Source organism: Suricata suricatta, chromosome 1 (genome assembly GCF_006229205.1).
Source record: "Suricata suricatta isolate VVHF042 chromosome 1, meerkat_22Aug2017_6uvM2_HiC, whole genome shotgun sequence".
NCBI classification, from domain to species: domain Eukaryota; kingdom Metazoa; phylum Chordata; class Mammalia; order Carnivora; family Herpestidae; genus Suricata; species Suricata suricatta.
In genome coordinates, this window is record NC_043700.1 from 126,515,176 (window position 1) to 126,534,821 (window position 19,646).

The 19,646-nt window shown below is 38.6% G+C and overlaps 1 protein-coding gene across 1 annotated transcript in view; it reads right to left on the reverse strand.

Moving 5' to 3' along the window:
- Nucleotides 1–5,519, reverse strand: part of PTPN13 (protein tyrosine phosphatase non-receptor type 13) — a 189,152-nt gene extending 183,633 nt beyond the window's left edge. Inside the window, exon 1 of the mRNA XM_029943587.1 lies at nucleotides 5,281–5,519. Coding sequence (XP_029799447.1) covers nucleotides 5,281–5,290 — 10 coding nt within the window. The 5' untranslated portion in view covers nucleotides 5,291–5,519. The remainder of the gene's footprint in view (nucleotides 1–5,280) is intronic.
- Between the last annotated feature and the right edge of the window lie 14,127 nt (nucleotides 5,520–19,646).

A 19,646-nucleotide genomic window follows, 5' to 3' on the forward strand; every position in this document is an offset into this window, starting at 1 on the left:
CCTGGGTGGCTCAGTCGGTTAAGCATCCGGCTTCGGCTCAGGTCAGATCTCACGGTTCGTGGGTTCGAGCCCCGCGTCGGGCTCTGTGCTGACAGCTAGCTCAGAGCCTGGAGCCTGTTTCGGATTCTGTGTCTCCCTCTCTCTCTGACCCTCCCCTGCTCCAGCTGTCTCTCTCTGTCTCTCAAAAATAAAATAAAAATAAATTAAAAAAAAAGCAATAAAAAAATAATAATTAAAAAAGAACTAAGTGGAACAGCATTAAAACGATATTATACACAAAACATTCCATCCAGCATCCCTTCAACAAAATAACTCTCAATGCTTTGGATGTAACATGTCTGATCTGAATAGGTAAAAAAAACCATGTGTTTATAAAAAAAAAAAAACAACAACAGTACCATCTACCTATAGGAAAAAATAAAGAATATTTTTAATTGAAAATACTTTAGGGACACCTGGGTGGCTCAGTGGGTAAATGTCTGCCTTTGACTCAGGTCATGACCTTGCAGTTTGTGAGTTTGAGGCCCATATCAGGCTCTGTTCTGACAGCTCTGAGCCTGGAGCCTGCTTCGGATTCTGTGTCACCCTCTCGTTCTACCCCTCCCCGCTTGCCCTCTTGTCTCTCTCAAAAATAAATGAACATTTAAAAATATTTAAAAAAAAAAGAAAGAAAATAATTTGATTCCTTGTCTACTCACACACTAAACCAATAAAGAAAATGTATTTTTTTTTAGGTGTATTAAGCAGGGAGGAGTACAGGTGAGATGGACCACACACATTTCTGTTTCTTGTAAGCTGTGCATCAGCAGTTAACAAGTGGCAAACTCTGGAAATTCATGACACAGTGTGAGCTTCCAACCACCTCAAATAGTTTAGGAACCTTATTTTTGGTTGAAGGGGATGCTTTCCCTTATGTAAAAACATAAAATCTCTCATGTGTCTGTATGTTCATGTTGAAACTGGAAAATTCAATCATATTATATGACAACTAAGAGTCTCCATATCTAAAAGAGAAAAAGAAACCCTCACCAGATAGAAAATCCTTGAATTAAAATCCAACACTTGAGTTGAAATGATGGGCTTTATTTTCAAATTTGAAACTGCTGTAGTTTACAAGGGCAATTAAGCCACTGGTTCCATCCAGGGAGTAATGACACAAATGATACACACAAGGACACTAAAGTTCCACCCCTCAGTTAATTTTGGAAAGAAAACTCTTATAACTAGGTAGAGCAGACTGAGAAAAGATGTAACATAAGCGTCAAACATGTGGTATTTTTCCTCATTAGAAAAAAATCAAAAATATTATATTTAACATGATAAATCTGAAGGAAATGACCCTATTTATATACATACCCATTTCAGATGATGAGAAATGGAATATAAATTTGAAAATCTCTAGGTAGTGTGTATCAACTATACTACAATAAAAAAATTAAAACCTTAAAAAAAAAACCCTTCAGGTAATAATAATTTTGTGATTATAGAAATGTCCTGTATCTGAGTTGTCTAATATAGTGATTTCTACCCATGAGTGACTACTGAGCACTTAAAATAGGACAGTGGAAATGAGAAACTGAATCTTAAGTTGTAACTAATTAAATTGAATTTAGCCACATGTCACTGGGACTACAGGAAAGGGAAACATTTGTAACTTAAATTCTGATTCAAACTGTAGAAGTCCTGTAGATGGGCATATACACAGATGCTTCTAAGACATAAGTGTTTTGGGTTGTTTTTTTCTTCTTTACTTTTGTGATTTATAAAGAGGAAAGGACTATTTGAAAACAACATAAAAATGTTGTTGCATTTGTGGGGATCAAATTTTCTATACTTACCTTCTAGGGAGGACTAGATTATTGGTTCACAAGTTGACTCCATGTTGTAATTTCTCAGGAAACTTCCAAACCTAGGTCTCATCTCCCCAGGCTTCTGGTTGAATTGGTCTGGGTTGAATCCTGGGCATAAAAAAATTTTAAAGCTACCCTGGAGATTCTAACATGCAGCCAGAGTTGAGTACTACTAAACTAGAATGAAAAAGAGAAATTATTTATTAAGCATAGATGCAGTATGCCACCGAAGACATTTCTGTGCTGGTAGGCAAAGAGGGTCTCTGACAACCCAGATCTAAGTCAGAACACCTGAGGGTTAACTATGCGCTAGATAGTCTCAACATTCAGAAATGATCTCGGTTTTAAGATCATAAATTTCTGTTACTATTGAATGTTATTGAACTATGTAAAAGAGATTAGAAAGGAAGGAAATAAACCACATATTGGGTGTCAACGTGCCCTCACCACTTTCGTGTATATTATTAATTTCATCCTCAACATACCCTGGGAGGTAGATATTATTAACTTATTTACCGATGTGGGAAGGAAATTTAAAGATATTGTTTAGGATTTGGACACATGTTTATCAAACAGTAAAGTTTACACTCTACATTACAGCACAAGGATTCTCTCTGAGGAAGTTTGCTTCAGTAAATTTTCACACTGGAATCAAAAAAAGAAAAGAAAAAGAAAAAGCAGCATTCAGTGGTAGAGCAGAGGAGAGAGCAAACACACTTAAACAGGTACTTAAACCAGTCCCGGTTCCACAGTATCTAAGTAGCTGATAGCAAACCCCGGGAAAAACAGCTTTGTCGGTGCTTCAAATCTATACCAGCCTCCACACTAGAGCATTTAGGAGCTGTTGCCTCTTATCCTAAGAACTTAAACAACTCATCTCCTACTGCCTCATAAGCTATTTGTTATGGTCACACATTCTTCAGACAGGATTGAACAAGATGCTTATTCACAGCGCCTGACACTACCAGGAATAAGATAGGGGTTTTAAAGACGTTTTCATTTTACTTTTTTTCATTTTTATTTTCATTTCATTTTAAAGACTTTATTTAAAGACTGTAATCCTTTTCCCCTCCACTCAAAGAATTAAAGGAACTCCTCACAGAGCAGTTTACAGACCACAGTTTTGATGTGATCATATTTACAGTGAGTACGAACTCTTATTTTGTCCTAGGTCATTGAAAGCCTTACATTAATTTAACCATTAAAGCGATCTTTTAAAAGCTCAGTTCCTGAGTTGTCCAACTCATCTTAATTTCCTTTTGTGTTTTGTTTTTTAATTAAAAAATGTTTATTTATTATTGAGAGAGAAAGACATAATGTGAGCGGGGGAGGGGCAGAGAGAGGGGGAGACACAGAATCCAAAGGCGGCTCCAGGCTATCAGCACAGAGCCCCAGGTGGGGCTCAAACTCACAAACCACAATGTCAAGATCTGAGCTGAAGTTGGATGCTTAACTGACTAACCCACATAAACGCTCCCTTACTTTTCAAATTAAGGCAGAAAGTTTCTCAGAGAAAAAAAAAAAAGGTAAATCCAGAGCAACGAAGGTCCTCACCCTTCCCATCAGCACTAATCCTTCTACCCTGAGATTCAGTATCTTTTTTCCGTTTTCAGGTTACTACCCTGTAAAGTGACATTAACTCAATGAGTCACATTTTGTTACATTAGAGGCCAGAAAGGAGAACCTTCAACTCACTGTTTTAATTAATGGCACAGACTTCTCCCAAAACATATTCCAAAATAAAAATATGTTGACAGGATTAACTCCAAAATGCACTGGCTTGCTGTATGGCAGTGTTTCTTTTCAATTTCAAATGGTAATAACTACTATTTAATTACACCACAAACATATTTCATAATTTATTTAAAAATTACAAACTCTTGTCAGAAAAGAGAAAACAACAACAGTAGCTTTCCCCCAGTAACCCTTTTCCCCAGTATGTTTGGGGCTGGGCAAGAAGATGAGCTAGAAAGAAATGTATTCAATTGATATAAGAGAAGCCACATTGCTCCCCCATCCAATCCTCGGCCTGTTAAAAGTGGAATAAAGCAAGGATTTGACCTGGTTTTTTCTTAATAATAAAGGTTACATAAATTCCATTCATTTAAAGAATGACACCAATTGTCTACCCAGAAACAAATGATTAGCCAATTCTCACACTCACTTCCTGCATCTGAGGCAGGCCTCCAGAAAAAGATAATGTAAGTTCTACAATTTTTGACCCTAATCCGAGTATCAAAATTCATCCTTTAAACTGACAGTGGTTTTAGTAGTTTGCGTAGGTGTGTGTTATTTGTGACACGAAAAGTTATTTTAAGTATTTTTGGATGCTAGTAATCAGCCTCCAAAAACTGAGTAGGCTTTACATGCAAGTAAAAATTTTGGTGGGGCAAATGTCAGTCCAAAAGACAAACGTACATAATGGTAAAAGAAGTCATAATTCTCTAACTGTAAAAGTGAAAGTCACTACAAATTAAACCCCTTTCTTAATAAGTAACCATAGATACTTTTCTAGTTTTAATTCCAGCTTCCATTCCACCCTCTCCCCCACACATACAAAGCCTCTAGAACAAAGTCAGATCACAACGTTATGAAAAAGTATAATAAACTTAGGATTGGTTGATAAAGCAGTTAGGTCGCCTCTGTATGAACTCACTGAATCAATACAAGCATAAACTGAATAAATATGCTAATGACATTAAAAGGAGAAAGAATATTTATCAAAGCAAGCACCACCCAGAAGCAACCAGTGAGCATTCATGAAGCAAGTTTTCACTTTGATCCTGCCAACCCACTCATCACAAATTTGGGAAAATACCAACACTTGTTTCATAATACAGCAGCTTCTCTAAATTTTCCCAACCTTTAGTAAAACTCTACAGATGTAAATTTTTAAATCTTGCTAATTAGTTACCAGCGCCCTGCATCCCACAGATCAGGTGTCCTACATTTGGTTTAGGTCTCCGCCTTGAAAACAAACCCGATTGCCCCATTTTCTGAGAGGTAAACTCGGCTCCCGGCAGCTCCCTATGAAGTCACCGCGTTTGTTGTTTCAAAGATGCAATTAAACGAACATGACACAAGGCTGTCGGAGAGATTAGTTGGAAGTGTGTGGAGGTGTCAATCCCATGTGTAAAGCCAATGAAAACTGCACTGCTACAAATTTGTTTTAGTGCTAATATTTCTCCCCATCCCCCCTTCTCCAGTGTATTCACAATTAAACTTTTTAAGAACTTTCTCGACTTTCTCAAACTTTAATTTCCCAGCTTTTTGGAGTAAGTATCATGTAATGAGCAAAGGCGGGGGGGGGGTGAGGGCGGATTTAACTGGGGCGCGGAGAAGAAAAGCAATAAAAGAGCTTGCATCAGGCAGTGTCTCTCCCTCTGCCCCCTCCTCCCCCCTCCCCTCCCCCTCTTCCCTAAGCCCTTACATATACACATTCTTCTGGGCGGCCTCTAACCACGCCATGTCCACAGTCATTTACAGAAATGAGAAACAGACTCCGGGACCCCTTCCCACAGCACGCACAGAGCAGAGCCGTGCCAGCAGGATGGGGCGATGTCACTCCCTGCTACCCCACAGTCTCTTCTTACGCCCTCTCTGGGGTTTCATTCCCAAGAATGCGGCGGAGAGGGTGGATCTAGCGAATTCACTGTGAAACTTCGGTCTCATCCCTCCCCACCACGAAAACCAAAGCGAACTTGGTTCCCCAGCAGGGCGACAGAAGGGTTGGTTGCAGGGGCCAGAGCCAAAGCCGAGAGAGGAGGACAGGGAGCGTGGTGTACTTTGTTCCGCACTTCGGCATATCCACAGCAGAGCCCGGGGCTGCTCGCGTCCTTACCCGCTCGTCCGGAAAGCCGGTCCTGTTACTGGAGCGCGGGGCGAGGGCTGAGGGGACGCGGCGTCGGGGCGGGCCGCCGACAGCCGCCTGGGGCGCCGAGAGCCACCACCTCTTCTTCGCCAAACGGCAGCGGCCGTGGGCCGAACGAGCTGGAGAAGGAGCCTGGGGAGGGGGCGAAGAGGAGCAGCATCTCCTTCTCCTCCGCGCCTCGGAAACGCCCCTCCGGCGGCGGCCCCCGCCGACCGCCTGCCCCCCGAGCGCTGGCGCACCCTGTCTGCGCTCGTGTGCTCGGCGCGCCTCCCAGAGCTTCACCGAGATCCTCCGGCGTGGGGCGGCTCAACTCCTGCAGCCAGCTCCGAGCGCTGCCGAGACGGCTGAGGCGGACCGCGGAGCTGGGGAGTGCTGCGCGCCGGCGGGACGGTCTCTAGGGGCCGCGCTCATGGTGTGTGTGACTCTCACCGCACCGCGGCCGCCCGAGCTACTAGCGCCGCTCCGGCTCCACCTCTGGCGGCCGGGCCGGCCCCGCCCCCGTCCCTGTCACTCAAGCCTTTTCCCGGGCTCCAGGAGGACCGTCGAGCGGCGACCCTGCGCTCCCCTCCGCCTCATTGGCCTCGCTGGCCTCCAGCCCCGCCCCCTCCCCAGGGACGAGATCGCCGCGGGGACCGGCGCCCCGGTTCCCCTGACAACCGGTGCCTAGGGCCCGGCTTTTGGCGTTCGGGCTAACCCGACTCCCAGGTTGATGGCCGGGCGGCAAAGTCCCTACCCCCTGCACTGTGGTCTCCTGCTCTCAGGCCAAGCTGAAAACGCAGCCGACCGCCCCCGCGCTTCCAACTTCAGATACAGAACTTTATGGCCCTGGGGAGGGTGAGGGAGAGAGAAAAATGCCTGACTGCTCGCTCTTCCCCAGTGAATCGAAGTAACCCCTCCCCCCCTTGCCCTCCCTTGCTTCCAGCCCTTGTTTCCACATTCTCACCGGGCGGCTTTGGGCTTTATTTGGGCTTTGAAAGGGTGAGGAGAAGAGGGGAGAGCGGAGGGGCTGGGCTCTGCCAGCTCCCCGCAGCAGTATAGCAACTTGGAAATGGCGGGGTCAACGAAAACAGCTTGGTGAGTTTTCCCACAGTTGTAAAGGGATCTTCAAAGGTGTGCAGGCAGCACTTCCTCAACCCACGTGCCCTCGGGAAAACGCAAATACTCATGTTGGGGGAGGGGGGCCAAGTATCTAAATTCTTATGTTAAAGTTCCTCTGAAACTAAGATAATCCTAAAGTTTAAAAAAAAGGTTTAACGTAATCGAATAAAATAGAGAATAGTCAGTTTTCTGTAAGGACTACGCAAAGTAGATGTGCTAGCGACTATTCCCCTCTTACAAACAGAAAGATTTGGATTACAGTTAACTAGGAAGTCTTGCTGCATTCATGAGCAAACACTGTCTTGTCATTTGAGTTTCAAAAGTTTGGGTTAATTCTCAGAGGTATAAGGTAACCTGGGCCACTGTGGGAAGGGGCCTGGGGGTAAATGCAGTCTTGGACTAATAGTGTTGAGCCTTAGTGAACCTAAACTTTATGGCTGGCTCCAAAATGGAGAGATCTGAGGCGAAATTAAAACTGCAGTCCTGGGTTCCCTAGCCCTGGGGCTGCTGTACATGTCTGATGAATTAATAGTAATGATTTACCTTTGGCCAGCACTCGAGTTTTCATGATCTCATTTACTAAATGAGTAACTGTGATGTATGTGTTCAGTCAAATATGCCTTGCAAGTATGCACTGAATGCAGTTACTCACAGTGCTAAACACAATGGAAAATGCACAGCAAAATTTAAGATAAGGTCCTTGCCCTCAAGGAGCGAACCACAGAGCCTAAGAAAGAAAAGTAGCATTCTTGAAACTATTTGAGATTAGGGCTAGAATGTGCAGCCAAACTTTGAGTACAGGAGCAGATGAAAGAAAGTCTGTGGTAGGTAGACTGGACCAGATCAGTCAGATTAAGGAGGAGGAGCATTTAAACTGGGTTTTGAAGGGTAGGTAGTGGGCTGAATGAAGCACAGAGGAGGAGAGAAAGAAAATTGAAGGAAACAAGGTAAAACCAAAGTGCAACAGCAGGAATAGAGTGGCGAAAGCAGGTAATTGTAGAATAATAGAGAAGACCAGCCCAGTCAAACTGGAGACAGAGTGAAGGATTGGAGTCTTTCCCCATTTTCTGAAATAGGGTTTGTTTTTTTTTTAAAGTATTCTGGTTGATGTATCAGGGTGGTAAGGTGGAACATCTGCGTCGATTTGCCGTTGAAGGAAGTTCATCTATTTACTAGAAGGAAAAGCAAATCCATAATACTTGGAATAGCTTGCAAATTCAAGTCAGAAAGAAAGTAAAAAGAGTAGAATGTTGGAAATTTTCACAAAAGTAGACAAACCAGAGTTGTGAGCTTTGTTTTTGTTTTTGTTTTTTCATTAAGGCCTTTTCAGGTGGTTGCCCTCAAGGCTTTTTCACCAGTAATCCTTCTGTTTTGTATAAACTAAAAGGCAGCTTTTAAAATAAATGGCTGTGACACTAAAACCTGATAAGGAGTACACAAAAGAGAAATCTACAGATTAATCTCCTTTTGGGTATGATGGAAAATCAAAATATATACTTAAAATACAAGTAGAACCCCAACTATGTCACAAATGCTATGGCAAAATTAAGAGGTGTTTATTTATCCGTATGAATGTTTCAATTGATAATGAAAACTATTTTGTAGAATACAGCACCGTTCCTTAATAAAAACTTTTAAAGAATTTAGTATAGGTAATTTAACAATATATATTTTATACAAAAGCCAGAAACTTGCTTTATAATGAAACACTGTAATTATTCTCATCGAAGTCAGAAACCAAGACTGGAAACCAATTTGACAATAAACTATTTTAAAGAAAAGTCAGAAACAAGGATATGTATGATATACAATCCAATGAGACATGGAATAGAAATACAGAATTAAATACTGAAAGTAAATTAGGATTGTCATTTGTTTGCAAGTTACTTGAAAACTCCATGGATCAATTGAAAAACCTTTAAAATAAGGTAACCAGTTAAATTTACAAAATCAAGAGCTTTCCCATGTAAAAAAACCCTAACTAATTAGAACATAACGATATAAAAAGAATCCTATTTATAATAACCACAACTAAAGAGCTAAAAATGAATCCCGAAAGAAATTAATAAAACTTACTTTAAAAATGATGACCTTATGAGACAAAAACATTTGAATAAAGAAGAGATATACTTTTAGATTAACTACCAAGGCTCAAACATCATGTAATTATAATACCTTTTACAAGTAATCTACATATATCTAGTACAAGTTTAATCAAGTGTAAGAATACTTTTGGGAATTTGAGAAAATACTTTAAAAATTCATTTGGAAAATTAACCTTTTAGAAATAACCAGTGATTAGCCACAGATTTGACACCGGACCAGGTATAGTATGTGATAAATATTAGGTGCAGTATATAATAAAAGAGGACCACGTTTCATTCAATAAATAGTGTTGAGAAATCTAGCTATTTCTTGTGTTTCTTTTCAGACACACACATACACACAAAGAACACACGTATTCTTTTTCGAAGTAAGTTTAGCTCACATACTTTTCTAGTGCTTTATTGTAAACTTCATCATATCTCTTTGATTTCTATTATCAGATCCTCCAGCTACGCCTAGCTCTTTTGAATGGCTGTATAATGTTCTGTTGGTTAGACGTGACATAATTTATTTAACCTTTCCCTTTTTAATGGACACATGCTATTCCCAAACTTTTGCTATTCCTTGTAATTCAAAATCTAATGTCTTTGTATCTGGTCCTCTTACATGTGAAACAGCACTGTGGGTTTAGTTTCTAGAAGTGTGATTGCTGGATTAAGGAGTAGGCACATTTTACATTTGATAGACAAAACCAAGCTGTCCTCCAAAGTAGTACAAAATAAATAAATAAATAAATAAAGCGGTACAGATCAGTTATCCCAGTACAGGTGAAAGTTTGATAGCACACTTTGTTTCCCCACACCCTCACCAATACAGCAGTAGCAAAGTTTTTTGATCTTTGCCAATCTAATAGGTACAGAATGCTATCACAAGCCGAGTTTTCATTCTGAGTATTTTTTTGTATGCTTACAAGCCATTTTATTTTCTGTTACAAAAAAAAATTCTATTTTTTTTCTTCTAGACTTTCATAGCTTTGTTTTTCACGTTTTATTCTTTCATTCATATGGAATCTATTTTGGTGATAACAGCAGATACCCACTTGTCTCCCAAATCTTGAAAGAATTTGTTAATTTTGCTACGTAAAATACAAAACTTTAGATAGTAATAAAAACAGAAGTGAATACAAAATTTACAAAAGAAGAAATTCAGAAAAGCAATGAATATTTGAAAATAAAACAACTGTATAAAGAAAACCTGAGGTATCTGCAACTATCAAATCAGAAAAAAAAATGTTAAAGACTTATACTATCTGATATTGGTGAAACGTGAAATAGATACCATCTCTTGACTGTTAGTAGGATTATAGTTTGGCTTATTCCATTTGGGAGTGTAGTTGCAATGTCATTCATGATATATAATGTTTATACCCTTTTGCTAATTCCACTTAGGAAATTTGTCCTATAGAAATATTTGCTGTATGAAGAGGTATGATCAAGAATATTCACTGCAGAATTGTTGGTAGTCATAAATTTAAAAACAAAAGAAATGCCCATAATAGTGAAATGATTATAAATAAACTATAGTCACTCATATATATAATCCAATGACAGAATCAAAAGTAATATGATTTCTTTTAAAAAATACATACATCTATATATACTGCAAAATTTATACTAACAACAGTTTTCTCTGAGGATTAGAATTATAGTAAACATTGCGTTTCTGAAATGTTTTTATTTAAAATCTTTACAACATGTGTGTGTTACTTTTGTTAGGAAAGGTCTAGGGTATTAAGACAAACTGCCAGCTGTAAAATAAATAAGTCATGGGGATATAATATACAGCATTAGAACTGTAGTTAATCATAATGTATATTTGAGAATTGCTGAGAGTAGATCTTAAAAGTTTTCATCATAAGAAATTAAATTTAAATTTAATTAAAAAATTCAGTTACTCTGTCCTCATAGCCACATTTGAAGTGCTCCCTAGCCACCCATGTGCGGCTAGTGGCTCTGAATGGCCCAGCACAGACACACAACATTTCCACCATCACTGCATTGGACAATACTACTTCAGAGACTAGTATAGCTCATTTTTCTCTTGAAGACTAAATAAAAATTGTTTCTTTTTTGCTAGTTTCTATAAACAAACAAACAGGCCAGCAGAATATCGCCGCTAACATAAAGAAATTAAATAGCTGGATTTACCACAGATTCAATTGGGCTTCCAAGTGGTTCAAGGACCTCAGAATATTCATCACTTAGAGACCAGCCTTGTGTCACACTCTAAGTCAAGAATATTTTATGTGGGACCCATGGATCATCCCTTAACAGACTCCTTATGATTGTATTCCAGGTATGTGTATTTGTGCATTTTTCTAGAGAAAGAATCTATACATTTCTGAAAATTCAGAAAAATGTTTTTATATCTTTTCAAAATGTTAAGTGTGTGTGCTTGAAATGCCAATGATTTTAAAACATCACCTTTACCTCAAAGGTAATGAATTCTAGGCTAATCTACATCTGTAAATAGCAATGTTTTCCCAGCTGGCTTCTTGTATTCATCTCAATATGAAACATTTGTATTCTGGCTTGTACCAACTGCGTTAGTGTTTTTCTTCCTTTTAAGCTCAGAAACATATTATCCTTTTTTGCTTACAGAGTAAGGACTGTGATCAGAACTTTGCCCAGGGGAGAAGCAGAAGCAAGATAAGTAATCCACCAAAACATGAGCAGGTAATTGGAGCACAAAGTCTGACATTGCTTAAGGAAGACTTTGTGAGACAGTACTGACACTTCCAAGTGAACCAAGAATTAGCTGGGGGAAAATGCAGCAATGGAAACCAGATAGGACTACAATTACCCTCAGGTCCATTGAATAAACAGGTTATTTTCTTTTGGTAGTGGCTGAACTCTCTTTAGAATGTGAGAATTCCCGTAGGATGTAAAGTTACATGACCGCAATGGCACAGATAACTCTAAACGTTGGGAGGCGGCCTGGTTGCTCAGTACAATGGAAGAGCATAGCATTTGCACTCGAAAGACCGAAGTACAAATCTTGTCAAGTCACCTCACTTCTTTGAGTGTCATTTTCCTCATTTATAAAGTGAAGGAAATAGGAATAGCTGATATGTTCCGCACATAATAGCCTATAATGTTCTTTCAATATTCAGTGGGATTGCATAAAATATTTGTAAACTTCCAAGTGCTATTTAAGAAAATCAAACAATAACAACCAAAGGTATGCGGATATTTTTTGGAATTCAGAAAAAAGATTTTTAGACTTATTCAGAAAAAAGATTTTTAAATAATCTCTTTCATTCTGAAGAGATACTTTTTTTTTAAACTGGTTGTTTATTTTTGAGAGAGAGAGAGTGCACAAGTGTGGGAGGGGCAGAGAGAGAGGGAGATGGCGGATCTGAAGCAGGCTCTGTGCTGTCAGCAGAGAGCCCGATATGGGGCTTCATGAGCCATGAGATCATGACCTGAGCCAAAGTTGGACATTTAACCAAATGAACCACCAGGTGCCCCTGAAGAGAAACTTAATCAGGAACAGTGGTAGCTAGTCCTGTAAAAGGTTAAGTCAGAAAATTTTAATTGTGGTGCTCCTGTAACCCATTTTCTTCACCAACAAGATTCTTAAGTCTTTTCCAGTTTCCCCCTACTGGCCCCAAATTGACCAGGGTTTGTTAGCTACTCTCTGATTAGGCTGGTGATGTATTAGGCTAAAAACATTTACCTCCTCCTGCTTGATTTGCCAGTTGCATAATGGCTCTTCCTGAGCCCAAATATTTCCTGGGTGCCTCAGCTAGAAATTCTCACTTTTAGTCACTAAGGAGTTAAACTGCAAAGGTGTTAACTTTAGAAGGTGGAAGTTAAAATTCACTTTACCTTCCAGGCTTGCTTTCTTCACACATTAGTATAGATTGGCTTATCAGATTAGGTAGTTGTCACTTTAAACCCTGAGGGTGACAGATACTGGAGAGGCAAATTTTAAAGAGCTTGAAGGGGAAGAAGAAAAGAGGGAAGCTATTTTTGGTGTGTAAGTGGAAGAGAAAGAAGGAGAGAGTGAGAGAAGAATTTGGTGGGGGTAGAGGTGTGTGGTATGAGGGTGACCCACAGGGCTGATGATACCAAGGGAGGGGATCAGGGAAGTATGTGTAGTACTAAAGGGGTGTGGAAGTGAACTCAAACTGCCTAATTCACAATTTTTACTAGGGCTGGTCCTGTCTGTGACTCATTTCTACTACTTGTCCCAGCAAGTTAGTAACTGCCTATTCAGTTTGGTTGAAGGGAGTATGGCAAATAAGCATAACCCTTCTGTTTCTTGAAACGAAGCCATGTTTGAACATACACAAAGTAACTTAATATGAACATACTGTCATTTAAACCTGACCTGTAGAGCCTTGCCTTAGGGTTCATGACTGCTAATCTTGATTTTCTTAAGTGTTCCCAGAAATGGAGACCAAATCAGAGGTTAAGCTTTCTAGTTTATGTTCAGTTTTAAAGAGGGTGATTTCACACTGTCCATGGGAGTGAGCTGCTGTGTAAGAAAGTTGATCATTACAGGCTTTGTTAGGCAGAGTTGGAGTGTTAATAAAACAAAGCGTCACTTTGCAAAAAATTTTTTAGAAGTTGATTGATTTTTACATTTTCTCATATAATGTCTAATAGAAAACGTAGGAGGAAAGATAGTCTTATCTACAAACACTGATTATCAATTTAGGGCCAAATCCAGACTCAGGAGAAATGCCACATTTTACAACCACATGAAGAGAGGAAATTTGTCTTAGAGAGTTGAAGCTGTTAAGATGAGTAGTTCTTTAGTTCACCTTAAAAGTTAAAGTAGAGAGCTATTAAAAATTACACATGTAAATTAAGTATTTATTTTTACCAAAAAAGTATCATTATACATTCATTAGCCAATCTTTTGATGTTGGGCCACGGCTTTTCAGACCATAAATCTGCAGGTGAGAGTTATAGGTTGTCTTTTTTACATAAGCCTTTCCTAAGTGCAAAATCTACAATTTTATGTTTTGGTTTTTATTAAAGGAAACGTAGAACTTGAGGATCCTTGTGTAATATATTGCAGTTTTCTTGCCTCTGGTAATTCGTGGCAGTAATTTGCTTTTCTATAGCATTCAACTTCGTTTTTAAAAATTGTGTTAAAATATACATAACCTAAAATTCACTTCTCTAAGTACTTTTATACCTTTCAACTTTATTTTCAGTTTATTTTCATTTTGCACTTATACTTAATAAAGTGTATAAAAGTTAAATTACCTAAGTACATTAGCAAGAATAACTCACATTAAGAGTTTGGGAAACTAAAATAATTGATTAAAAAATTTTTTTAATGGTTATTTATTTTTCAGAGAGAGAGAGAGAGAGAGAAAGAAAGAGCGCAGGGGAGGGGCAGAGAGAGAGGGGGACACAAAATCTGAAGCAGGCTCCAGGCTCTGAACTGTCAGCACAGAGATTGATGTGGGACTTGAACTCAGGAACTGCAAGATTATAACCTGAGCCAAACTTGGATCTGACTGAGCCACCCAGGCATCCCATAAACAATAGATTTTTATGTAAGTTTCATGAGGATAGGATTTTAGTATGTTTTATTCACTGCTGTGTTCCTACCTCCTAGAATAGAGCCTGTTACAAAGTAGATACTCAGACATTATTGCAGGAATGGATTAATGGCTGCTGGTGGTTATAACTCAGCTGGAGGAAGCGTAAATGAACAGGTATGCTATGATATAGCTCATTAGTAAGCATTCAGCGGCCATGGATATTAGTCTGCGTTTTTATAGAGGGAATGGAGAACATTAATCTTGTAATGTGATTTGACCAAGTGAAGGTCATTTAATAGAGCTATTTTATTTTGAAAAAAAAAAAATCCCTGTATAGCATTTAACACAGGATGTTATATGCAGTAAGTGTTCTGAAGATATTAATCTTTGTTGATTGTAGGTTGATCTCTTTATTCTTGGTATTCTACTGAGAGAAGTAGAGAAATAGGTGAGGATACATAGTAGAGATATTAATATGAAAATATACAGTATACTCTTGGAGTGTGGAAGGCAAAAGGAACTTTCTTACTCTCTTAAGACAGTTACTAAACTTTGATAGTAATATGAACTCAAAGAATAATGAACTCTATTCCCTTTAATCAGAGAATATACTCTAATTACTCGGCTTTCAGTAAGCATTCCCTGCTTCATTTTAGTTTGAATGATTCTCCATTCTCTAGTCCAGTTCTCTTAATGGGAAAGTCTTTCCAATGCCACCAAATGGCAACTCTATTTAGATGAAGAGTTGCAGTATTTATCAGCCAAAAACCTGTTAGCCAAAAATCACTGTCTTTAAAACTCTCACCAGCGTGGGCTGTAGATTGGATGGATTCCAGTTACATTAATAACACAAATCGAGTCCCATCTTCTCTCGGAGGACCCCTAGAGTCCAGAAAATGTGTCGTCTACCTCTCATACTTCTAGAATTCTCCAAGTAATGGTTTACATGTGCTCTGTAATGTTCGTCTTTGTGCTTACGCTCGAACTTCCTCCTGAAAGTCTAGTGCCTAAACATCATATGCAGTCGGGTGCTTGCTCTGTCCACTGCGGCTTGTACCCTCCACGAGACAATGATTATCAGTGTTGAGGAGATTGTCTCTCAGTGTTCCCAAAGCTGTCAGCAATGAGCCAGAGCTGGGCTGGGCTCATCTGTGACGTAAGGCACCAGTGTGCCGTACTTTGTCACATGGTTCTTGAAGCAGCATTGTTCATGTTCATTATATCACAACATCTCTGTTGAAATTAATTATCTTAAGTACATGGAAGTAAAGGGAGGTTGTCACCGTACCATGCCTTTCCCCTGTCATCACCCTTACACACTCTCATGTACATACTCTTTCCCTGTTCTTCAACGAAGCATAAAACTCTTCCAAAGACATGCTTTAAGAGACTACCAGCCATCCCGTTCAGCAAACATCCAGACTCTGATAATCAGATTATTGCAGGAGAATGTGGTAGGGGATTAGTACCATTCGTTTTCAGATAGAAGAAATATCTTGCTTAAAGGATAATCCTTTATTTTGGGCATCTGACCATGTTTTTCTCAGTAGAATATAAACTCTTTGAGGACAGTGTATCAGGCTATTAACTCCAAGCAATAAAATATCTGATAAGTAGTGGCTTAAACAAAGTGTTATTTTTCTCATAAGAAGCCAGGTGGTCCTCAAAAAATTAAAAATAGAACTACTCTCTGACCCAGCAATTGCACTACTGGGTGTTTATCCAAGGGATACTGGTGGTGTGCTGTTTCAAAGGAACAACACATGCACCCCAGTGTTTATAGCAGTGCTATCAGCAATAGGCAAAGTATGGGACGAGCCCAAATGCCCATTGACAGATGAATGGATCAAGAAGATGTGGTGTATATATATATATGTATACACACACACACACACACACACACACACACACACACACACAAGTATAATTCGGCAATCAGAAAGAATGAAATCTTGCCACTAGCTGCTATGCAGATGGAACTAGAGGGTTTCATGCTATGTGAAATTAGAGACAATTATCATAAGACTTCACTCTTATGAGGAATTTAAGATTCAAAACAGATGAACATAAGGAAGGGAAGCAAAAATAATACAAAATCAGGGAGGGGGACAAAACATAAGAGACTCTTAAATATAGGGAATAAACAGAGGGCTGCTGGAGGGGTTGTGGGAGGGGGGATGGGCTAAATTGGTAAGGGGCATTAAGTAAGACACTTGTTGGGATGAGCACTGTGTGTTATACATAGGGGATGAATCAATGGAATCTTCCTAAAGTCATTGTTGCACTATATGCTAATGACTTGGATGTAAGTTTAAGAATAAATTAATAAATAAATTAATTTTTTAAAAAGCCATGTGGTAGGCAACTGTTTCTGATATCCAAGCCAGGGTCACTATATTTCAGTTCTCTTTGCCTTTCTCTTAAAATTGTGATAGGACCCTACAACCCAGCAGTTGCACTACTAGGTATTCATCTAAAAGGTATAAAAATGCTAATACTAAGGGGCACATGCACCTCAATGTTTATAGCAGCACTATCAACAATAGTCAAATTATGAAAAGAGCCCAAATATCCATTGACTGATGAACTGATAAAGAAGATGTAGTTCACACAGTACACACACACACCACACACAAACACACACACACTGGAATATTACTCAGTGATCAAAAAAAAAATGAAATCTTGCCATTTGCAACAATGTGGATGGAACTAGAGTGTATTATGCTGAGCGAAATTAGAGAAAGACAAATATCATATGACTTTACTCACATGAGGAATTTAAGATACAAAACAGAAGAATATAAGGGAAGGGAAGGGAAAATAAGATAAAAACAGAGAGGAAAACCATGAGACAATCTTAAATACGGAGAACAAACAGGATTGCTGGAGGGGAGATGAGTGGAGGGATGGGCTAAAAGGCTGATGGACATTAAGGAGGGCACTTGTTCGGATGAGGACTGGGTGTTATATGTAAGTGATAAATCACTCACTGGGTTCTACTCCTGAAACCAGTACTCACTGTATGTTAACTGTCTTGAATTTAAATAAATTAATTTTAAAAAATCATAATAGGACTGCTGTAATTCCAGATATTCAATCCCCTTTCAAAACCTTATGAAGGATGGGAAAGTATTGGCTTTCTCTTTGTGTCTTTGACTCTCTGTCCATCTGTCTCTATATATAATAATATACATATAATTATATACATATATAATTAAAAACTTTTCCTAAAAGACTCTGCTCTTTTCACCTACATATTACTGGCCAAAATTGTAACCAGCTAACTACAAGGAAAGCAAAAGCAGGCATGGGAAACAGGGTCTAGAAATGGATACTGTATTAATGAGGCCATAATCAGTATCTGCTCCTTGAGGACTGCAGCATGGGTGTTCTACAGGCAGAGTTTGGTTCAGTGGGTGGTAAGAATAGGGTGAAAAGATTATAGGGAAGTGGTAATAAGTTTGCCATGAATATTTAAGTAAATAAGTAAGAACTTTATGAGCAAACTTAAAATGAATTTTAAATAAATTTTAAAAAGAATACAATAATATTTTCATAAAATAATTTTCTTTATATCACCTAAACAATTCTGTTCATAACATGTTCAACTATAACCACAGTAGTAAGATGAAAGTGTAAATATAGTTATCAACTAAATGCAGAAATCTGACAAAAGGTTGTGTTAGTATCATTGATTTCTCAGTTACTATAGAAATTTTTCTGTCAAATTACTTATCTTTACAGGTCCATTGATTTGGTTCCCAAATTCTGTTTGGTTGTCATCGGTGCCAGGCCACTGCCTTTCTCTTCCCCCACAGTGTCGTATAAGTGTGTTTTCTTTAGATGACGCAGATGATTATTTCAGTCTTCCTTTAGTTATAGATTAAGCCAAGTAAAATTTAACAGCTCTAAGGCACAAGAGGCCTGTAATGGAGGAGAAAACAAATAGCCAAAGTAGTTAATTTGACATGATCATGAATGAAGTTAAGGTTTATATGGTTCTGCTCAAACTAACATCCTGAGGCAATATTTGTATTGTAAGTACAAAACCCTTGCTTAATTTTGTCTATTTCATACTACTATTGTTATCATTCTTTGAAAAGTGTATATTTATATTAGTAATATGGCATTTTCCCCTTGAAAATAATATCATTTTATATTGTGCTTCTAACAATGTAAAGGAAAATGTATTCATTATTTTGCTTTGGACTTTTAAATTTCTTCTTCCCAACACAGATTGTTTTTGACTGTGAAAGAACTAGAGATTCCTTTTGGCTTTTTTTTTTTGTTCTTTCATAAATGAATTTGATATTTGTTGTTACTTTCACTTTTATATATGATAAATATTGCTTGTACTTTTGAAGACAAAAAAGCTTATGGATTCACTATAAAATTCTGCAGAATTCTTACTGTATTTGGCACCTGATTAATAATACTTTAACAGAAAATAAATTTTTGTTTAGCCATCTGCAAATCACCTGATTCACTTGCCACCTCAGTGTTTAAAGATAGGTATTAACGACTTAGCATGTTCTTTCTGATTTTAGGAATTCATCAATGCCAACTAATAATACTCAGTAGCATGCAGTTCAGCTGTTAGTGTCATGCTTTCATTCCTGTTAATAATACTTTAAAAAAATGATAGCATAAGCAAAGCTGCATGGATGTAGATTATACAAAGAATTTCAGGGCGCCTGGGTGGCTTAGTTGATTAAGCGTCTGACTTAGGCTTAGGTCGTGATCTCATGGTTGGCGAGTTTGAACCCTGTGTGCTGGGTTCTGCACTGACCGCTAAGAGCCTGGAGGCTGCCTTGGATTCTGTGTCTCCCTCTCTCTCTCTCTCTGACTCTCCCCCAATTGTGTTTTCTCTCTCTCTCAAAAATAAGTAAATAAACATTAAAAAAAAAAAAAAAGAGGAAGCACTTTAGTGGCTCAGTCTGTTAAGCCTTGACTTTGGCTCAGGTCATGATCTCATAGTTCATGGGTTTGAGCCCCACATCGGGCTCTGTGATGAAGGTGTGGGGTCAGCTTGTGATTCCCTCTGCCTCTCTCTCACTGGCATTCCTTCTCTGTCTCCATCTCAAAATAAATAAACTTAAAAAAACAAGAATTTCATGTTCTTATAGCTTATCTTCACCAAAAAACACACATACAAAGACAAATGACTCAAAGAAAGATAACTACACTCTGCAAAATTTGTTATAACAGAACA